The sequence below is a fragment of the Synchiropus splendidus genome, chromosome 14 (genome assembly GCF_027744825.2).
Source record: "Synchiropus splendidus isolate RoL2022-P1 chromosome 14, RoL_Sspl_1.0, whole genome shotgun sequence".
In the NCBI taxonomy this organism is placed as follows: domain Eukaryota; kingdom Metazoa; phylum Chordata; class Actinopteri; order Syngnathiformes; family Callionymidae; genus Synchiropus; species Synchiropus splendidus.
The window spans coordinates 12,569,691-12,593,434 of NC_071347.1; the positions used below are offsets into that span (position 1 = coordinate 12,569,691).

Sequence of the window (23,744 nt, forward strand, 5' to 3'; positions counted from 1 at the left end):
TACTGACACGACAGGGTTTGTGCTTTTATTAGTAGATAACAGGATTCACCGTAGAAGGATGAGAGGTTTGATGTTGCCTCAGCGGTGCTGAAAATAAAGTTCATGCAAAGTGCAATGAATTTATAGCTGCTTTTTCTACTTTGCAGCAAAAGTGCTTTAGGTTTTATATAAGTGAAGGCCGTTGAATGAACCCATATATAAGATATTTGAGATTAAGACAAGGTGGGGCCATGGGGTGAGCAGTCAAAGCGAAGAAGCCCCGTCTTCCCCCTGTAGAGGATTAGGTTAGGATTATCCCAGCCTTCACAGTTGCCTGGAAGACTTCACTTGGAGGCCCCACTCTGACATCCTGATGTAGTTCATAACATAACTGTTCTGTTAATTCCATTATCGTACTGTGCTGCCGTATGGTAACATCAACTTATACTTTCAAGATTTTTTTGGAAAAAAAAAAAAATCTTGGTTATTTTTTCTTGATTTATTTTACGTGGAAAAAAAATGCCAAAAATAAATAAATAAATGAAAAGGAGAGCTTTGCTTTGGCTCAGCTCTTTTTACCATTCTCACGATTGGAAAGGCTACATGTCTGACAATCTCTCGCTCCATCCTTCACTCACTTGTGAACAAGACCCTGTGGTACTTGGGCGACTTCCATCCTAAACCTGTTGTTCCATGCTCCACCCTGTTTCATCTGGGCCATGATCTGAATTGTGACTGCATCCGATACTAGAGGAATTGGGTCAGACTTACGACCGAAAACTACATTTGGACACAGGTCATGGTGGGACTCCATTGCTTGTATTTACTGGTTTAGAACTCCATGGTGCTGGAAAGTATTTGTTATAGTATATTTTTCTTCATGAAATTGAAATTTTTCCTTTAATGCTTTTTCAACTTCTGCAAACACATTTACAGAAACTGCTCCTGGCCTTTTTATCTAGCTTTCTACGATGCATTTAAGTGCTGTAGTACATTACTATGATCAGTAACACAAATGGTCCGCTGACTTTCTCCGTTCAAGACTTAAACAGTCCCCGGAGGGCAATTTATTCAAAGAACTCTTGCGACTTCACCATTAGTATCCAGAAAGTGATAATACAAGCCTTTCTGCATCAGTCAGGTCAATGAGCATTATTGGGGTGCCGAGAAAAAAAAAAAGAATCATACGCACTAGGCGCTATTCATCTCTTTAAGTCGGCAAATCGCGAGTTTAAATTGAATTTGCTTGCATAATGTTCTGACTGAGAAAGCCCACTCTGCGCCGAGCACCGTGATGATGTTCACTTTGTCATGTAGAGAGTGTAGTTGGATCATTATGGAACCACATTGATCGTCTCAACCTCCTTCATCTCTCCTCTCGCTTGGTCTCCGGCAGGTTTGGTCAAGCTCGGAGTTCACTGTGTCACGTGCCAGAAAGTTGCCATAAAGATTGTCAACCGGGAGAAACTGAGCGAGTCTGTACTCATGAAGGTAAGAGCTTCTGTTGTTCTTGTATTTGACTTAAAGTCCCACTTCAATGTGGACAAAACAAGTCTTAAACATTATATTTCTATTTTTTTTTTCTCTCTTATGTTATGCTGTGTTTTTCAGAGAATTAGCATTTTGTGCTAACTGTTCCACTAGCTGCAATAGTCTCACATGGAAAAGTCGTGATTGTCATTTCACAAGTTTCCTGCAAATAGAAAATCCCCTCATTGGCATCACACCTTCCGATGAGAAGTCCCCGCTCCACTGTTACTATTTGATCAACAGTGGGTGTTAATCACCCCCTGACTGAGTCAGTGCCTCCTCTTGTCTTTGCTTTTTATTCAGCCAAAACCACGGCAGATCATATTTCCTTTCAGGGTGCAATCATTCCGACTGCCTCGGCGCTGACACCAGTATTATTAGGAGCAGCCGGAAAAGTAGGTGAACCAGTAGAATGTGACAGCGCCGAGCAAGGCTGGATGATAACGTCCTGACTTCACCATTCACCACGGCAACTTTTCGACAGGCATGTGCTGAAGCTGCACTTCACAGCCAATTATTGAACTCCACCATTGTCACAGTTCCCATAACTCAAGCGTGAGAAGTCGGGTCATAAATATTTGATCCCAACTAAAAACTCAGCCTTCTCTCTCTCCCTTGTGTGTGTGTGTTCTGTTGAGAAGTAGGTGCACTTGTTTAACCCCTTTATGAAGGAGCCAGCCGCTGCCAACAGGAAAGACCTGCGCAGTTCAGATTACGACTAGTCGACTGATACAACAACAAACTTAACAACTAGGCGTCATATGACGTGTACGGCTTGACGAACACACTGACATGTCTGCGTGTAGTGTAGTAAAAAAAGTGATTACATTTCAATTTCAACGTGTTTTGAAAGGTGTTTTGGGTCATCGTGGTTCAGTCTCAGGCATTTCTCCCTGCACTGCGGTGGCAAAGAACCTGGCAATGTCACGGATATCTGTGCATATTTTAATCTTTGTTCGTAGTCGACTAAGTCAACTATTCATTATGCTTCTATCTTCCAACATGGCACGACGTTACAGACTCCAGTTCCATTTGCTGTCAACAAAGAAGTGAGAAATGAACAAAAAAGCCAAACAGAGTGACCAAAATATAGCAAATATAAAGATTGTGGTGACGACTGCTATTGGACCATATGAAAAAAAAAGAAAGAAATTGAGTCTTTTTTGCCACATTGCCAAACTTCTACGTTACGTTTTGACCTGAGAATATTACATAATTTTTAATGTTTCTATACAAGCTACACATGCAAAAACAATGACCTGTATCACAAGAACATGATATTAATAATGCTATAATAGGATTTGAAACCTAATAGAAAGTGTGTGAAATGAAAAAAATATCTTTGACATTGTAAAGCTATAATGGTAGCTGCTTGTTCTTTTATCTGATTTTTACAATTATTTTTTGTAGCAAAATTGTATTATTATTATTATTATTATTATTATTATTATTATTATTATTGCTGTTATTATATTGATAGCCAATTTTCACAACAACCATTTACACAAGTACACTATGGGGCGAGTTTGTATTTTTAGGAACATGTGTACCCTAGATCCTTCCATGTCTGTGTACTACATTGACATGGTTTAAAGTCTGGGAGTAAGAGCGATCACACCAGCTAAATATACTGAATATTAAAAGTCGCGAGTGTAAATAAAACAATACAAATAAAAAACTGATCAAATTTTATTTGGTAATCACAGTTTTTAGAATGATATTTTTCAACAACCCTTTCCCTTAAGGTCCATGTTGGGACCTTAAGTTTGATAGTTACCTCCTACATAGTTGCCTGCTTCAAAATCCTTGAGTATCCTTAGAGCTGTCTTGATCATCTTAGGTTTTTTTGAAATATCTGGTGTGGTTCTCCCATGTTTCTTGTGTATCTCTCCACGCGTCAGCACGCTCGCCTGTCCTCTGGCTGCCTGTCAGAGTGGCGCTGCCAGACCTGACTGCAAAATGTCACCTTTTAAAATGCAAATGTTTCTGGTCCCTATGGTGCTATTAGAGAAGAATCTGACTCTCCTGGACAGGTGTGTGGGTGAGTGCATATGTAAGAGTGCAGGTGCACACGTGAACACATGCAGTCAGGCGCCCACACAAGTTTGGAAGCGTCTGCACAGTACGGTCATGTATATGTATGTGCAGACTCCATGAGTGGATCCGTCGCTTGTGCGTCCCCTCAGTGGCCTCTCGGGCGAGGACTGGCAGGAAGAGCAGACAGGTTGCATTAATTGTCTTTCAGAGACAGTTCAAATAAAGTCCCCGACTCTGTCAAACTTTATAGAACTAATATAGAACTCTTTAATGCACGGCCCACAGGCCAGCACACAATGAAGCAGACAGACAGTGAATGACTGGAATAATGAATTCCTGGATGAACTCTCCGTCACTGAGAATGAGCTGTGAATACTTCAAAGAGCAAGCGTCAGGGTTGATATTTTTTGCCTTTATTTTCAAGCCGAAAACTGTCTTCAATCAAGCCGTCTGTCATGTTTGGAGGCGGCGAGAGACCGAAAAGTGGAATATGTGGCGTGCGAACGTACAAGGTTCTGTCAGGAGGCGTCGACTCTGAAACAAAGTGGAAGCTAACATGACGTCTGAACTGTCGACAAGCATGTGTGAGGACAGAGGGACGGTTAGTGTCAGTGATATGAACCTGATATCTCCCCCGAAGCTGTCGTGACTGGCCGCCTCATGAGAGATATTAATGGGCCAAAAGTGCCAGTTTGATGGCTCCTGTCGGACCTCAAAAGCCAAGTATAACTAATGATCATACAACTGTGTATATACAGTACATTCTCTCTGTTATTGCAGAAGCTTTTTTCCTCCAGCATCATTGTCTTTTCTTTGTGTATTAAACCATTTGGTATACAATTTAATAAGTTGACATGAACCTTTTTTCTTTTCTTGAATTCTGCTCTGTATTGCTGCAGACATACTCAACAGTGTATAACAAATAACTTGGGATAAAGAGGCTAATCTATCATTTTGTTAGAATTTTATCATCAGCTCAAATGACTGCTTTTTTCCTCTGGCCCAGAACTCTCCCAGGCAAAATATTTTTGTGTCCCGTTGGGATTTTTTAAATTCTCCCTGAGGCACTGTTGACCTCAAGCACTTCATGCTAAATTATATATATATATATATATATATATATATATATATATATATATATATATATATATGTATATATATATATATATATACTTTTTGCCATCAATAATATATCATAAAACTACATTTTTCTCCTCTTATCCTCTTATTTTTATTTATTATATTTCTTTTATAATAGTATAAATATTCAGAAAACTTGATCATGATCAAATAATAAGGATATTAACCATGAATACTGTGCCAGTTGATTTTCTTTTAAATTAGAATAACTGGATATAATAATGATTTTAGGAAGTATAACATAAAAATAAAGTATATCTGAAGTATATCTTATCCCACCTCCATAGAGAAATGAGATACATGTGTGTTCTAGAGAGTGTTTCCCCGGTGCACATGCCTCCTAAAGTAAAATACAAATCAATAGGAAATAAAAGGGTCTGAACTTGACTCGGAGGATGGTCAAGATGATGAAGGTAGGGGAGATGTGTGGCGACCCCTGATGGCAAGTGCCAAAAGACAAAGACGTCTTCTTCACAGTGGTGGAGTTTTATTCAGTTTGCCACTGCTACAGATCGAGGTTGCTGCTTTATAATAGCTTGAGTAACCAAAGCCTCACTTAGCCTTGACTCCATGGAGTTAAAGGAGAGAATAGGTCATTGGAATTTGGCTATAAATTTGTAATAATGTTGTGTTCCCCATCTGGAATTCTGAATGAGAAACAGCTCGAGTTGGTTTCGCTTTGCTTTGGTGGCGCATCATTTTAAGGCGGCAGAGCTCTACGTCAGCGCCTCTGCTGCATGCAGTTTTTATGAACCCCCGGCGTTGTTGGAAGCACACGGAGAAGTTTCCAGACTGCACTCCACTCGCTCCATGATGACATCATCATTACAGTGCGCGGCAGCTGCCTGCTCTAATCCACCGTTTCGTCTGTGGGAAGGTTTGAATTGTTGCTCGCCGTGAGCACTAACAACTTGCTGAGGGAGCCTGCTATCTGTGGCAGGCAGCGTTTGGTGGCGGCGGTTGATTCCTCTGTTTTCCCCTCCCGAGCTGGAGAGCTAATGGCGGCGGCTGCTGTTGGGATAAAGACGACTAATTAGCCGAAGTGACTCTCTCACTCTCTCTCCCCTTCTGTGGCGGCGCATCTTCAAAGTCACTCCACTGTCCCTGAGCTGAGAGCGGGAGAGGAAGAGCAGGCGAAGGCAGGATGAGGGGAAGAGAGGACATGAGAGGGGGGGTAGGAAGGATGCTGAGCGTGAACTCCATGTCTTCTGAACTAGATTCAGTGGCTCTGCTTAACTGCTCTATTTATCTGTGTTGACATGTTTGCACAGTCTGTTTTATGTCAGTCACAATATCTCAATACACCTCTATTCTGAGAGGTAAATATCATGATCAACTACCGTGTAAGGGAAACTTCATGTCTGTACAGTATATAGCAGAGGTGGGAAATTCAATTTCCTATGGGGCGAGGTTATGTGTTGTGACCGTTCAGAGGGGCCATCGAACAGAAAGAGAGGAGGGTAAGAGAAAATTGAAAATAAAAATCAAGCCATGACATCACATGTGATTATAAAATTACACTTTAAAAATGCACAGAAAAGGTTGGTTTGTTGTGTTTTGTTTCATTTAAACCACATTCCATTTAAAACTTCTCAATATTTCCCCTTACTTTCAATTCTGTATTTTGAGGGACAAGAAATACTCCTAAAATAGCCAAAGGAAAAGAGGAAAGATTCAGAAAAATAATCCAATATGAAAATGAATAGAACAATGCACAGTACAAATATGTCAGAGATAAAAAAATGTATAAAAATATGTCAACAATGTCAGTTTTCTAGCTTTGCTCTGACTCCAGGAGGGCCCCCGGGCCGCATTTTGCCCAGGTCTAGTATAAAAGGGGCATCTTGAAAAACCAGACTATATTTTGCCCTGGAGTGGTCACCGAAAATGTGCTCTAAAGGACATGATAGTTACTCATTGTTAACGGCAAGTATATATATATATATATATATATATATATATATATATATATATATATATATATATATATATATATATATATATATATATATATATACATGGCTCCTGGCAATTCACCATAGAAGACAGGGCAGTGTGCATTGTGCTATGTTAGCATAGCAAACCAATGTACGAGTTAAGGTGGACTGACGTTGGGTTTGCAACAAGAAAACAACAACTATACATAGTTCTAACAAGACACGAAGAAGACATAACAATGGTGGAAATTCTCCGTCCTCCACTCACAATATATTTAACAGCCTCACCGACAACCGCTTCCTACAACGCTGCCTCTGTTTCATCTTTTCTGCAAGAGGTACATGATCAATACCTCGTCCACAGTCGCCATGTTGGTTTTAGAGTTTCTTCTCGTCATACACTTTTAACTCCCCCTTATATTGGTGGCAAAGAACACATGGAGGGAGCATAGTTGGACCTTTAGATGTCCATAATGAAGTACAACAACCTTCTGTAGTCAATATTAAAATCCAATGGGTAAAATTAAATTCAGGCTCATTATTATGAAATATGAGCCTGAAAATACTAATATTACCATGGTGTCTTAGTTAATCCAACAACTTGTTTTTCCTTGTGGTTTTCAAAGGTAGAAGATGTTTCACCGGTGGGAGAAATGTTCACTGCAGCTACATCACTTGTGTGTGGCTACAACCTGCTTAAAAATCACAGGAGCAAAAGTAAGAGATAAATGTTGAGTAGATGAAGCGGCAGAAATCGGGGTGGGTGGTCGGAGCACAATGTCAGCGCCACAGATGAATCACACACGGTTTAATCTTGTTATCCCGACACTTCACTGACAGCACTGCAGCTTTCTTTCTCCACCATCTCCACTCTTCCCTCCTAATGATTATAGATCGTCCCTCTCCTCCGTCTCTGTTGAGCCGCAGGTGGGTTGGATACAGAAATGCCTCCAACACGCACACATCCTCCTTGATGTTTGGTGTGCGTGTGTGTCTGTGAGCTGTGGCGCATGTGTCGCCGCTGCTGCTGAGTAAAAGCAGACACACAGTGAAATAAATGGGTTTTCATATGTTGTGGCCCAGAAATGTGGATCCATCAGGTTTGTGGGGTTCCCAGGCGCAGTGGTTCAGTCGGAGGAGATGTGCCGCACCCAACGTGGTCTCGTGATTCTCCTGGGATTGTTCTTCTTGATTTGAACCAGGCACTGTATCCTGTACTGTTTTAGTGAACTATTGAGATGTTTTCAGGTAGAAGTTATTTCGGGACGGCCTTTGATACAGCTAGATATTGTGATCATGAGTTATATTAAAAGAGGACCTCACAAAACTGCCTATGAGCTTCTCAGTTCAAGAAAAATACTTGCACAACAAGCAGAAATTAACACGGTGACACAGTCTCTACATCCTGACCCTGATGTGGGCAACGTGTATACACGGCCCTTTACTTGTATTTCTGCAGCCCACAGGTCGTTTCTTCATTCATTACCATTTGAATTCTAAATATAACTGATCAGTCATTTTTAGGTCTTTTTTTCATCCATTTACTTTAACAGTACTTCACTACTGGAAAAAATATTCAAGATATGTTTTTATATTGAGCGCCTTTAAATGTAATTTACATGGGTGTTTATGCCATGTAAAGTATGTAATGTCATGGTATCATTGTTTTTCAGAATATTTAAGTGACAAGATGTAAATTACAATAATGATTATTCTTCTGTCTTTTTAAATTATGGCCTCAAAGTATTTAGCACAACCAAATTTCTTAGGTGTATCAGTTTTCGTATTGAAATTATTTAATTTGTTTTTGTTACAGTATTTGTTTGAAGAAAAGATTCCATAATAAAAACAAGTAATGTTTCTAGCAGATGATTTTGTGTGTAAAACAAAATAACAAAAATGAAAAAAAAAATATTGTAAATATTGAGTGTTATTTAAACTGAATATTTTGTTTCCCACAGATCGATGCCAACCATAAGCAGTAACTCCAGTGGAGCAACATGGAGTATTACAGTCTATTCATAGAGAGCATAGGCATTAAAGTGTGAGAAGATGATATGACTATGTTGTGCAATAGGACAACGATTATTTTGATACCTGTCCACTTAATGATTAAATGACTGGTCGGCTAATGACGTGTATGGGTTAATGAACAAGGTTTCTGAGTGTATTCTTGTAGTTAGAATCTAAGTAAATATACATTTAAATATATTTGTTAATTGATGAAACACTAGTGAAATCGTGTTTGAAACTTTACACTTGACTTGTAGCTAATAATGTGATGTAAAAAGTAAATGTCCTTTGATGTGTCCTTGGTGAAATGGTCCCATACTTGATGTTTTGGGTCACGATGGTCTTGTACCCATTTTTCTTCTCACTGCAGGTTGTGCAGAGAGTTGATTATATATGACTTGTCGTGATTTGCTTTTACATCTGTATGAGGTGTTGAGTCAGTAACCTGTTGCCAAAGATGTTACTGTTCTTGAGTAGACAAAGGCTCAGTCAATAAAGTTTTCTGCACAATATCAACCACATAAAAAAATGTTTTGTGGTTTTAAGTAATCGATTTGAAAAACGAATCATGAAAAACAACGATCCATTTGATCATGTCGCAGCTTTATGAGGTCCTCTAGTGACCAAACAAGCCCAGAATTAAAATACAAGTTCAATTGTTGGTTAGCTGTTTCATTGAGCTTTGACTTTGAAATAATGTATTTGGTTTCATGATGTTTTCTCTGGTGAAAGTGCAACATTGTTATGTCTTTAAGTTGTGTGTCAGTGAAGAAGTGGAACACAAGGTTTCTCTTTATTAGTTGGCAGCGCAATATACTTCACATCGAACAGCAGTGACCTCATGCTCAGGTGAAGAAGCAGACGGTTTTGTTCCCTGAGCACCATTCATCAGTTCAATGTTGGGCCTGTATCTGGTGTCAAAGCAGATGTTTCCTGGAAACAGTGATGTGATGAGCCCGTGTTATCAGGTTTAACTTCACAGCACAAGCTATTTGACTGCTGTCATTGAAAATATGTGTAAAAGAAGTTAAATCTGCTGCCTTCTGACAGGCAGCTCAGAATCAAAAGCATCAAGGATTGTCAGGTAAAATCGAGGTGACTGGATTTTCTGTCTTTTTTGCTGGTGTATTAGGAGGATAAATCCAAGAGCATGAGATACTGCACTTTCAACTTTTCACGAGTAAGAATGGCTGTGAAGTCAGATTGATAAAAAAGCTTTTTTTCTTTTCAATTTCATGTTGCTGTTAGCTTTGTTTTCCTGGCGGAACCCTTTCTTTCCCCTAAAATCTCCCATCCCTGAGTGGAGCGATGCTTTCACGGGACACGTCCTAAATCTTTCAAGTTCCCGCTGATGTTTGCTTCTTTTTGTTTTGCTGAGGGATTCCTTACTTGTTGATTTTGCTTGTGGTCTCACTATTTGCTCGCGACTCATCAGGCCGCTGAGTATTGTGTTAATATTTTATGTCTTGTTTAGACGGAGGAGGGTAATGGAATTCATCCATCACTGCCTCATGGGTGCAATAATAGAATCAAACATCCACTTTTTCTATCAAGTTGCTGCCGTTTATAGACAGGAACAGACGCTGCACATCACAGCGTGAGTCACAGTCAGACAAAGGTCTTTTACCCGCCTCAGTCACATTCAGACGATTTCATTCAAGGAATCTTGGTGCAAGAGGGGTAGCAATTAGCTTCTGCGATGACTCATCTATTGTGGAGTCTTCAATGACTCACTTGTGGAACTCTTTATTCCCAAATCTTTCTCTATATAATTTAATATTATTTTATTTAAAAAAATATTTTTTTTATGTGTGGAATGTAGATTTTTCCATATTTTCTGTCAATCATTATTTTTGCCCCAGTTGGCAGGTTTTTATGACTCAAAAGCACATGAAGCATATAATATAATATAATATAATATAATATAATATAATATAATATAATATAATATAATATAATATAATATAATATAATATAATATAATATAATATAATATAATATATACTATACTATACTATACTATACTATACTATACTATACTATACTATACTATAATATAATATAATATAAGCATCCAAATTATCATATTATTATCATTCATTTTAGCAGCTCTGATGTGACATTCTTTTCATATTTTTCCACGTGATTGAAAATGAATATACTACTGTCTGCATCATGAAGAAGAATCCAAGAAAAAGATTTAATATTTCGTCAAAGCTAAGTGGCCTTGCATTCTTTAAGGGACTTCAAAAGCCAGTAAAAATAAATAGATGCATTCATTTTATTTCTCCAGAAAAGGTTATTAAATTTAGTTCGCAAACATTTAGTTCAATGGGGTAGTTTATTTCAGGATTAACCAACCATGGTCACAATATATTTTCATGTCTGAAATGCTCTATATCCAACTTAACTCATTTGCAAAGTTTCAAACTCATCACGATTATCTCGGTTGACCAGACTTGTCGACTTGACTCTGGCTTCCATCGGATTCTCACTATCGACCAGACTCACGTGTCAGTGACCGGGTCGCGCATTCATATGTGCAGATAATGAATCAGCGTTGGTTCATCACCCATGTCGGCTTGACTCACTTCACCGACCAGGACTCATTAGTCATTAGTTTGTTGCTCACTTTTCCTGTCTGTCTTTTCACTCCACTTGTTTCACTGCGCTGACAAGTTAGACCCGACCGGCAATGTATTTTTGGGTCACCTCTCCATGTATTTAAACTCAAAATATTGTTGCATGTCTACCGGGGAGTAATGTACACATGAATATCAATCTACTGGAGTATTTTCCGGCCTTATTTTGAAGGCTGCCATGAGAGTGGTTGGGCCGATAGAAGTTTTTTTTTTGTTTGTTTTACACCTCTGGGCTGTGAGATGCTCAGTTTTAATACACTGGCCACATATGGTGGCTGTAGTGTGTCACTGAATTGACTTGACAGCTGCAAATCTGTGATAGTTGCCAACTATGAAGAAGTTCTTGAAAAGAAAAAATGATGAAGAAAGTGATGGTGCCCCAGTAGTAAAAACTGTTGAGCCAGTTTTTAATATTAATTTTATGGCAATACTTTCATTTACACTTTACTTAGCTTCTTTAGAATTTATTTATGAAATATCAAATATTTTATGATATTTACGTTGTTTTATTATACTTATTATATTTAGAATTTTATTCATGATGTGAAGTTTGCATCAAGAGTATTTTTTTTTTAATATATATTTGCCCTGATCATGTTTCAAGGTTTTGGTTTGTTTACACGTATGGTTACTGAACACAAATGAAATCCCTGGACACCGACTGACAGAGGAAGGAGCACCACCACAGTAGAGGGGAGGCAGAAGCAGCTTTAGCCTGAGATAGTGAGCAAGAGTCACCGGTGGATGAGGTGGATGAAGGATAAGAACTGGGAGACCAGCTGGCCGCATCGATTTACATGTCTCTGGCATTGATCACTTCTGAGTCGGGGATTGACCAACTCAAAGCAAAAGGATGTGCTGGTTGGAGATAAAAACCATCTGGCGGTTAGGAAGCGCAAGAGGGGACAAAATAGCTTCATATGAAAATTTTAAATAATAATTTGTTATTCTTTCAAGCTTAGAACTAGCAAAACCTGACTTGGTTCAACAGCAACACGTCATCACAACAGTGCTTTGGGGTTGGTGGATGACAGCACCTTCAGCTGGCGACGTGAGTTGTTCTTGCTGCAAGCCAACAGAATTGTTGACTCAGCATATATGCCGCTGTATTTAAAGTGACCTCATTGGTCAAGGTATGTCACGTTGGCTTTGTTATTCAAGTCTTGTCATGAATTTTTTTTTTTTGCTTTGAACTCTGCTGGTATTGTGAGATTTGATGGTTTGTGAGTGGGTCCGTTGTGGTTGTATAACCTGTCCTCACTCCTGTGGCTTCATATATAGACGTTGGTAAAGTCACGACAAAGGCAGCCTTCAGGGTTTCATGTGGACATTTTTGTTTTTTTTAGAGGACTACTTTCCTTCCCGAGGAGCGTTCCTCTCCTCACTGAAATACACACCCACTTTAAAAAGCAATAATTCACGTGTTAAATATAGAATGAAAGGAGCGCCATCCCATGGCTCACCTAACCCTGATCTCCGTCTTTTTTTATGTGTCGTGCTGCTGTAGGAGGCAGAATCAATTGAAAATCTACTAGGTCAACATGCAACGCTGAAGGCCGCCTTCGGTGTCATTATAAGATGCAAAACTCCACTTTCCCAAAGTCAGTATATTAGTCCATGGGAGTGAGGATGAGTTGGGTTGGATGATGGTGACCGCTGTAACAAGATTTAGGTCCAAAACTGACATTGAGAGGAAAATTTGTGACTGTAAGTTGAAAAAGTCTTTCAATTGCCTATTTTCCTGTATTGTGTCATTACAGTTTATACATTAATAATTAGGTAATTTATATTTAATATATTGAAAATATGTAGAGAAGTGATAAAGTAAATGGACCCATCTAATATGACACTTGCTTTTGTCCTACATAGGCCACCGTAGTCTTGACATCGCTGGTTTAACAGTGCATATTGAGACTAATATTGAACTTCTTGTGCGTCTTTCTTTGCTGATCTAAAATAAACATGTACACTTTTCTTTCACTGTGTTAGCAGCATGTGGTCTCTGAACTTCAATCCCTTGTTTCTCTCTCCAAGGCCGCTCTACTCTCGCTCCTTCTTTCTCAGTGTAGGCTTCCTAAAGGGTCCTAAACATGAGCCGGCTCCTGTAGTTCATCTGAAAGAGCTGGTTCATAGAGCCTGTAATTGCTGCTTTTATATTGCGATGACACCAGGTGGACGATGTTTTTACGTGTGAAAAATATCCTGTGCCAAATGGTTCAAATGCGTGAGACTTGTGAGCCCCGTCTTGTACGACACGCCTGGGATTATTCGTTTCAATGTTAAAAAAACCCAAAGTCAAATAGAGGCGACGCAGAGAAGCTAATTCAGAAGGTTGAGCTGTCACAGCTGAGCCCACTGGCTGCAGAAGACCGGCTGCACCAGATTAGAAAGCAATGTTTGTGAACAATTTAGGCGATTGGTTCTGATGAATTATTCATAGAGCAGATAATTGATGTGAATGACCTAACAGCACAATCCTAAACAGACTTAATCGAGCCCCTAATTCAATTAGCTTGTGGACAAGCTAACTGGTTTTTGGTGAATATCAAAGCTCAACTCAAGAATCCAGATGTTGGAGTTGGATTTAACAACACCATAAATGGAATGGAAATCAAGAAATATCAGATGATCTTTTTCAATAAATCTACACTAGTATGATATAAGTCAATGTGAAAATGAAAACAATGAACTGATGCGTTTTTAAATTCAAAGCTGCTCTAAATGAATGTCGATGAAATATGAAGGTGCACTTCCTTTGCCTCGATCCCCATGATGTCATGTCCCATGTGGGAGCAACCCCCAAAGCCCGTGTGTGTATTTGTGTTTACCCTTGAACGCTCTCCCTCTGGCTGACATACATTAACCAACATTCATCAACATGTAAACACAGCAGCTTGGCTTGACTCTGCTTCGTTGGCCGACACACGGATGGAAGGTGGTCGTGTGTCTGTTGCCATGATCGCTGGTGTGTGCATCCAGTGTCTGTGCTTCCTGCTTTAATGTGTCCACATGGCAAAAGTATGAATTCATGACAAGCCTCGCCGGTTTCTGTCTGCGTGCCAGTCACCTCGCTGTGCTTTCTCCTCCCCCTTCGCCCCCGTGACAGTTGGGAGTGGGCTCCTCCTCCATGTCCTGCTCCAGTGGCGTGTCATGAAGCCAGACTTGCTTTCAGAAGTGTTCATCTTACATTTCCAATTAAATAGCCTTCTCAGACGCTTCCTGCGTAACTGCAACTTAGAGACAATGATAAATAAAGATGAAGCTTCCTTCCTGTTCCTGCTTCCTTTTTAATATCAATAGACCGAGTGCTCTGCCAAGAGGAGCATCTTTTCTCTGTCTATTGCGAATGAAAAACTACTTGCTTTAATTCTAGCTGGTGGTGCAACTTTTCCCTTTGAGTCCCTGCATTTGTCTTTCTAACTTGCGCCTCTCCGGCCACTTTTCTCTCCCGGTCCTTTTGTTTTTCTCTCATCCGTCCCTGTGTTATCAGAGAACCCCCTATTTTTTTCTGTATTTTTTTGTGTCCGCTACACATGATCGCCCTGTTGACTTTGATCCTCGCATCTTAGTATCAGGGGACGTTTCACCGGCCCTCCGAGGGGATGTGACGGAAATGTCTGTGTTCTCCTCCTTTCTGCGAGTAGTGAAAGAGAGGGACAGGCGGGTGAAAGAGTGACAGATGCAATAAGTGATGAGTGAAAGATGACACAGCCTGTGATCCAATATTTTCCCCTCTGAGATTCCGGTCTTGCTTGTTTCTCGCTCTGTGACACGTGTGACTTGAACCTTATCTGTCTGCATAGTGGATCCAGCCGCTGTGGTCCTCCTTTCACTGGTCTTTTTTTTTTCTTTTGCCGCCTCATCGATGTCTTCAATCACTTGTTTGTTCGTCCAGGGCTGTAATTTACAGAATCAATATCAAGCTGATGGAGCCGTGCTAAACTCGCTCTCATCTTCCGAATTTGAGGTGACACATGTGACCACCAGTGTGCCTCATTTGTCAACGCGGCTCCATTCATCTTCCTTCACCGCAGCCGCTTTCACTGATCTAGCGCACAATCTGCACCTGCAAAGTTCAAGGTGACGACATGATGAATCACATCAGACACTTGCTACCAGACAGAAATCAGGTTCTCCACGGAAAATCCCTCTTCTTTCCAACGTTATTTTAGGTTTTCACTTCTTTCTTTTCTTTTTTTTAATAACGGAGTGATTCCCAAACTAATCCCTGCACAGGAATTCTAATCTGAGGTCCTTCCATGCCCTGATATTGGACTGATAGAAATCCTTTCCGATCAATGAGTTTCTAATCAGCCAGTCCTCCAGCCTGCTGCGCCTCGGCTCACAAGGTCCAGTCAACACTGATAACTTAAAACCGTCTAATGACCAGTGTCTGTCAGCCGTGTGCCAAGGTCTCTAATGTGATCACATCACTGCATCATTTATACATATTTTTCTGCGAATGAAATATACCATGAATTGCTCTGTAGAGTCAAAGAAGAGACACCAGCCACTTATTTTCCCTTCTGTCGTATAAAGGTTATGTTTTTGACATTGCAGGTTTGTCTGTGTTCAAAATAACAGAATCATAATAAATAATATAACATAATAATATGCATACATAATTATAAATAAGTCATAGATTGATCTGGATGAAAGTTTCAGGAAGTATCGGAAATGACGGGGAATTATTTCATTTTAAGAGTGATGCAGATCACTGTCAGGTTCTTGGATTTTTTTTAAAAGAATTCTTCAATGTTGAGTTATTTTTGGCTTTTGTGTCTCATTGGCATTTGGATCCAGGAATATTTTACATTGTCATTGGGAGATTCTGTAGGCTGTGGGTTGATGTTTTTTGGCAGCGCTCTCTTAGTGCTTTTCTTGTTTTGGTTCAGTAAGTTCAGTAAGATAAGTATGGAACCAGTTTGCAATACATTTTACCACCATTTAAATGTCAATGGAACAAAAATAAAATACTATTGTACACTGAGTAAATATTGTAGGACTTTTTACAGGACTACATTTATTTACACAATGCATCATCTTGAAATCTGCAGAAGACTCAACACTTTTCTTTCCTTTGGTGACTTTCAGAGTACTCCTTTTTCACCGTGATCTGTCTCAGTAATAATCCGAGTTTAAATGGAATGTGTTTTCCTTCCATGCTTAGGGCCGTGTATTGGCAGGTATCTTGTGATATGTGTGGTATGTATCCTGATACAGGAGTGGCAACAGGATACATCGCGATATATTGCAGAGTTCGGCGATGTATTGTAATAAGAGCCATCATGTTAAAATCAGATAATGTAGTACAATATTTTGTGCATGAAATCAAGTGTATTGTTGTGATGTTTCGCACTCTAACAGAGTAATGACTCACACAGTATTGTGGTCGTACATCAAAAATATTGATACAGTATGGCGATATTTGAGCTTATCACTGTTTTCTTTCACTACCCATGTTGCCCTGAGTGAATCCCCTTGGACTGTGTAAATACAAGAAGTGACTCTGTCCACTGTGATGAGCGTAAAGCGCTGTGACCGTAGTGGCACTTGACCTCATGAAACATTGAAAACTTCTCAACATTGATCCATTGCTTCATGCTTATTAGACATGCCGCAGTTGTCGCTGATGTCAGTGGCCATATTTATCATATATTTGTTTCCTGGACGACAAGAGGATTGGCTAGACACAGGAGCGTGTGCATGACAGGTTCAGTTGATAGTGTTGTGGTGGGAAAAGGCAAGGCTCGATGGTAAACACAGACCTTCCTCAGCAGAGACTGTAAAAGGAAGGGCTACATTTTGCTGTCAGAGTGCAGTTCTGGCGAGTGTTTTTTTGCTTATGAAAAGGAAATTCATCACCTCGGAAAGAGCTGATCACGTCCCCCAGATGGGCTTCTTAATGGAGCAATAGCAGAGCCATGTTCAAGAGCGAGGCCGAAACATGGCCACCTGGCGGCTTGATCATGAAGGCAGTGGCGTGTGATGGGTGCGACCGCGTGCTTTTGATGAGGAGCTCTTTCTCCACTACATGTGAACACGGCCGCGGCTTGGTGTCGTCGGGGAGTGCTAAACATGAGTGATGGTGTGTGGAGTAACCGCAGCGTGGCTGAGGAAGGATGTGAGGTTATCTGGGCTGTGCATTCGCAGAGGGGAGCGTGATCCTCATTAGCTGCTGATCAAGAGCTAATCTCGCAGTAAGTCGACTGATGCACAGTTAAGTCTCCACATTAAGCTTCATTTCTCTTATTTCAATTACAGGAGGTGCTCAGAGGTGGCTCACCCAGCCAGATGTGCTCGCCTCGCCGCGTCCTGGCTAGCATCAGTCTCTCTGCATGGAGCACAGCGCTTGTCCCGCGCTCTAGCAAAAAGGAAAAAAAAAAAAGAAGGGAGTAGAAATCCTCACACCTGAGGTGAAGAAGTAGCACGGCGCGCGTCTGCTGATATCACTCATTAGTCTTTCGGATAAGCCCTGATTAGCCTAGCTGTTCCTCCCCGCTGGTGCTACATCTGAAATTCAAATTGTGTTTCCAACTCACCGTGCCGCTGCACGGGTGTTACTCTATGTATACATAAATGGAGTGAAATATATTGACGCTTTCTCCGGTCTTTGGCCGGGAATTCAACTATTCGAGGCTCGATGGAATTGCACTCTGTTTTCTTAATATGACATCACTCGTCTCTTTAGCTCAGCCGCGTAAAACATCTTTCCCGTACCTGTGTGCTCCATGGATGGGTGTGCTCTTTCTTGTGTGCAACCAGTGCTTTTTCCCAAATATGCCAAAAGACAAGAATCCTGTTTTTCTTGGCCACAGCCTTTGCTCAAAGTGAGGTGTGGAAGGGATGTTTTCTTTGTGAAATGGTCCTGTACTGTTTTTTATCGTGATGGTCACTTAGTCTCAGAGAACGATGATGTTAAAACTAGTTGACTAATGAATCTGTCAGTGACTAATTTAATACTGGTTTACAATCAACTAGTCATTGCACTCATATTTGAAACTTAAAAAATTACCTTGTTCCCCACAAACTCACGACCTAAGAGACAGTACAGTTGTCTTTTGTCGCACAAATGTTGTCTTCAATTCATTTCCCTTTTTAAGGTATTAGAAATTTTCTAGAGGAATTCTGAACATTTATAACCTCCACTTCATTGTATACTATTTTTCGTAGTACTTGACATCAGCATACTTTTGAGTAACTTTAAGTTGATGTGGAATATAAATCAACTATCTCTACTTCTAGCTTCATCCGACCAGCAAAATGAATTAGCAGGCTGCATATGGCCCCCGTGCCTCAAGTTTGACAAACACTTCATTCCTAAATTCGGCCTGCTGCACTACATGAATATTATTTTTTCTTTAATAGAGATAAAACCAGAGAAGAAGAACATATATTCTTTTAAGTGGTAATAAAAAAAGAAAATGATTCTTGTGTTCAGTCATTTGAATTTGTTCTGGTATTAACTCACGTCACAGCAGCTCCATTCCTAAAATCACATTCATTTAAACAGTTTTTGGATCTGGGAGCAAATTCACCAGGAATAATGGGACTTGGACATAATGAGGTCAATGACGGATATAAAACATAATAATAATAAAAAGAGAAGCTGCTGATGAAACTCCACTCCCGGAGACATTTGGGGTGTCCATGATTCCAAGCACAGTGGGGAGGGTTAAAGATTCATGTGACTTCTGCGGAACCACTTTCCCTGCTGATTTCCTGTGGCAGCTCAACTTGCTGACAGCGGCCTACCGAGCTGCTGACGCAAATCCAAACTGATAAGACTCCATTCACTCCAACTACATCTTGGCTTTCTTTTTTAACTGCAGTGCTGCAATGAAAATAGACCTGAAAAGTGCTGTACAGATTCAGCCACTGTCAATGCAACTGCGTCGGGGTTTGTCGCTCCTAAACCTGCTTCCTCTTGAGGGAGCACTTCTTGACACTGACAACATGGCGTCCTCCTTGTAATCATTGTTTTTATTGTGTAAATGCTTAACTTTTTTAATCGAAACCGACATGAATTTCTACGTGTGTGTTTGCGTCTCCTGTCTAATGGCCTACCTGCTGAGTGCTGCGTCTTCAGCTTGTATCGCCGGCTCCTCTGGCGGTGCTCAGATCACTGACTGCATGTCAGAATGACTTAGAGGAGATGGTCAAGTGAAGTGTGTGGGGTTTGAATTCCTCCAAGCACCAGTCGATTGAGTAATCTGTGCAAGAGATGATTGAATCTTACATTGCGATGTGTAAAAGTCTTGAGACCAATCGATGGGCGTATATGTCTCTTAACACCATTGCATAGGTACAGATTCTGCTTTATTTCATGAAAGCTGGTGGTGTTGTAGTTGAGACCACTTAACTGATCAGCGAGCCGAGACAAGACCATGAGGGCGGTGAGACAAGACCAAGACCGAGACCAAACTGAATACAGAATACAGAGGCCCTTAGTCATATAGCCACACACATTTACTTGCCACTGTAGTAGAAACGGCAGTCATTTTTAAAAAATAAATAAAGAAGAGAAAGAAGAAGTGTCTTAAATATGTGTAGTTGGATTGTAGTTGGAAGAACTTTTTTTTTTATTCCATTGAGGTTTTCATTGGGAGTGACTAGAAAGGACAGGATCAGAAGTGTCAGAGGGGCAGCTGAGGTTTGGAAAGAGGTCGCAGAGAGGCGAGACAGCAGTTGAAGTGTGCTACAGATAGACAACCAGTGGTGTTTATATTAAAAAGGCTGCAACGACTTGTTTAGAATTGACTGTAATGCACTTCAATGAGTCCACTAGATGTGACGTCATCCCTCTCTTTTTCATGTATTTAAATGCACTGTTTACAACACGACACTTAGCCATGTTGGTCATGTGACGTCAACACATACAGGTCACACGCCTACAAGTCGAATAGTTAGGTTGCATAAACCTGTTCAGTTTGGTTTGTTCCATGAATGTTGGCAGTCGCCTTTGTCTCTTCTGGAGTTTAGAATGGAATTTGGAAGGGAACCACAGGAGGACGATAACTACAATGGGTTGGGTTTGACTTGTCGGAAAGATACATTCAAAATGTTTTCTGTTTTCTTCCGCAGAAATTGAATCTTGTTCTAAAACTAACCCGCTCTCCCCTTCTGTCTTCCTCTCCTGCAGGTGGAGCGAGAAATAGCTATCCTGAAGCTCATAGAACACCCGCACGTTTTAAAGCTCCATGACGTCTACGAAAATAAAAAGTACTTGTAAGTATCATTAGAAAACGCCCCCCACACGCCCATTACTCCACTCTGTTCCTCGCTGTCTAATATTATGGCAATCCGATGTTCTATTTAAACCCCACTGATGATATCCTCTGCGACTGCGGGGCTTTTAATTGGTAGAGAATGATTGCAGGGCAATGATAATAGGCTTGGAGGGGCAGACGCCGCATTAGTAATGGCATGAAGAATTTCATTACGTCGCTTACACTGGGGAATAAGGTGAAGGTTGCTAATAAGCAGAGGAAGTCTCAGTAATGTAAACACCATGCCATGCTTCTCAGAGCTCACGCCGCAGCGCTGAGGAGCTTCAGCCATGGAAGGGGTCTCAGACTGGGCTGCTGACCGCACGTCCTCTGGTGCAGATACACACATAAATCTATTAGCCAACCTTCCCGTCGATGAGTGACAAGCCCATCAGTCGTCTGCGGGCCGCCCCGCCTGATCCAGCGACGACTGCGCGTCGGCTAAATTCAATTAGCGCTCGTCTTGAATTTGCAGGCCAAATGAGATTTGACGTGCCGCATGCCACGTGTCATCACTCAAGATCAGAGGAGCAGCACAATATAATGATTTATCCAATAAGAAGATTATTAAAATCATATTTTGTGCCTGTGGCTTTATCAGCTTGGACAGTCGCTGGCTTGTACATCAGAGGAAACAAATGACTTTTATCTTACAGCGCCAACTTCGGCGCGCGTGTAAGTTCATTTCCGACATGATGTAGTGTGGATTCTTGCAGGGTTTGAGTTAAAAGACTCACTCAGTATTCTGCGGGCGTAGATCTCCAGCACCCGCTGTGCAAGGAGTGTGTCGGAAAATGATAGAGTTTTATTTATGGATTTCATTTCTTTGCTACCATAGAATCAGTCTGATTTTGTTGTAAATTATAGCCCCCTAAAAAACGTAAAAAGGAGGGTCCGAGAAAGGAGAAGATTGAACGTAATGGATGTGACAAGACTTGATGCAACCAAGAAGAGCATTAAGATTTAAGCAGCCAGGCTGGAAGGTCGTTCTATTCCAAATACACAGGCAAACAACAAAGGTGGCGGCTTGACTTATTTGAGGTTGGATTGTGGGGGCTGAACCAATTGGACCAGACTTTCCTCTCCCCAGAAATCTCAGCCTTTTCTTCTGGAATGCCAAGACCTTCCCATTCCGCCTGAGAGACATTGTCTCCCCAGTATGTCCTGGTTGTGCCCGGGGGTCTCTTCCTTATTGGACAGCCCCTGAATTCCTACCAGGGAGGCATCCTACTACGGTGCCATGGGAGCTATGCTTCTACTTTGAGTTTCTCCCAGATGACTGTGCACCCTGTCTCTAAGGGAGAGTCTAGCCACCTTGCGAGAGACATCTTAAAGGTCAGAGGACCCAGATTCCTAAACTGGGATACAGAAAGGTCTAAAGTATATGTCATCTTCCTTGCATAAAACCTGTCCACTGATCTTGACATGTTGAGAGAGCTCCACTAGTGACAGCGTTGTTCATAGAACGTTGTTCATAGAGTGACGCCGATATATAATTTGGAAAAATGCACTACAGACCCCTGATGTTGCTTTTGGAGAGCAACCCTCAAATGGGTGTTTTGAGTCCGCAGCTGTCTCACAACTGACCATCCTTAAGACACTCCTCATACTTATGTTAAACACTGTTTAATGATTCCTGTTGGCCTTTCACACGCATGTGACATACTGGAAACGTTTCCTGTCATGTCGCCATCCAACCTCTGACGCCATTTTTAATGTGTCACGTTTACCTCTTAGTTGCATTCGTCATTTTATGGCACACATGGCGATGATACAATGTGTTTGTATCACAAATTATCCACATGTGAGACACTAAAGTTGGTCAGGCCTCTTACGATTTCTCTTTATCTTGCGACGGTTTAATGATGTCGAGGAAAACAGCGTGACAAATGTGGGTGTTTACGACCGACTAATGTAGAATGTGTAATCTGTAAGTACTTCCGTTCTGGTTCTCCACAGCCTTTGAAGTCTCCCTTAGGAGCTCTGGCGTTTTTTTTTGTTTTTTTTTTGAGATCTCTGTTTTTGTCACAGGAGCGGCCGGCTAGCATCTAACAAAATAAAGAAAGAAACTCCCTGCTGGTTATTGAGTGGGGAGATAACGGTATTGATTTGGGTGTTGCGGTACAGAAGCTGTGAAGTCACTGGCTCAGTTTATACAGACCTCAAAGGTCACAAGCTTTGCCTTCATCCTTTGTGCTCCTTAATGACAAAGCTTTTATTTGTCTGTGCCCAAAAGTCGAACGTTGTCAAGGTTTGTGGGACTAAGTGGCCAGTCAATAGAGGGCGATCCCACTTCTCTAAGGAAAGCAAAGGTGCGATCATTGGTCCAGATGTTCCACATGAAAACTCTGCCCTGTTTTGGATATTAGTCTCAGACATCAGTGCAGAATTTTACTCTTGATGTTATAAAAAAGTGGCCATTTTTTTCTGGTTCCCTGGAAGAAGTGATTGGCACTTCAGGTGAAACTTCACCACTCTCTGCTTAAGGAGTCCAGTGTAGCTCAAGGTTGATTTGAGCGTAGCACACTCGTGATTTGCTCTTTTATTGAAGCAGAAAACGCAAATTTCTACCTACGTCCATGCCACAAAATCACAGTATGATTGAGTTTGGTTTTTACCGATTTAGCAACAGGCATTTGATTTCATGGCTGATCAACTCTGTGGGTAGCAACAGTCCCGAGGTATATCCATCTTTAGTTCATGCTAGATCGTACCGCTGCTCTCAGACGGGTGCGAAATGCAATGCAGCAGTACAATCCTCTCTCTAACTGACTCTCCCCCACTCAGGTATCTTGTACTAGAACACGTGTCTGGAGGTGAGCTCTTCGACTACCTGGTGAAGAAAGGACGGTTAACACCGAAAGAAGCTCGGAAGTTCTTCAGACAGATCATGTCGGCGCTCGATTTCTGCCACAGTCATTCCATATGGTAGGTGAAACCGTTGCTACTGCTTTTGACAATGAAATGCTGAGTTGTGTGTCTGTTTTTGATCAGTGCTTCTTTTCTGGTCTGTCTTTGGGACCCGCTGTTTCCTCTGAACAAGCTGTGGTCTAAATCAAGATGGAAAAAAACTTAAAGTTTAAGTCTCTTTTGAAGAAATCAGCACCAGTTTAATGATAGTTTAACAAAAGAATCAGGAAATGCCGCCGAAAGCAACATGCCGACCCACTTTTGAGTTCTGACCCATCAGTTGAGAA

At 41.0% G+C, this 23,744-nt stretch overlaps 1 protein-coding gene across 4 annotated transcripts in view; it reads left to right on the forward strand.

Moving 5' to 3' along the window:
* Nucleotides 1-23,744, forward strand: part of brsk2a (BR serine/threonine kinase 2a) — a 176,716-nt gene that overhangs the window by 97,931 nt on the left and 55,041 nt on the right. For all 4 annotated transcript variants that reach the window (XM_053886713.1, XM_053886715.1, XM_053886716.1 and 1 more), the window contains exons 2-4: nt 1,376-1,470; nt 20,421-20,506; nt 23,335-23,475. In XM_053886713.1, coding sequence (XP_053742688.1) covers nt 1,376-1,470; nt 20,421-20,506; nt 23,335-23,475 — 322 coding nt within the window. The remainder of the gene's footprint in view (nt 1-1,375; nt 1,471-20,420; nt 20,507-23,334; nt 23,476-23,744) is intronic.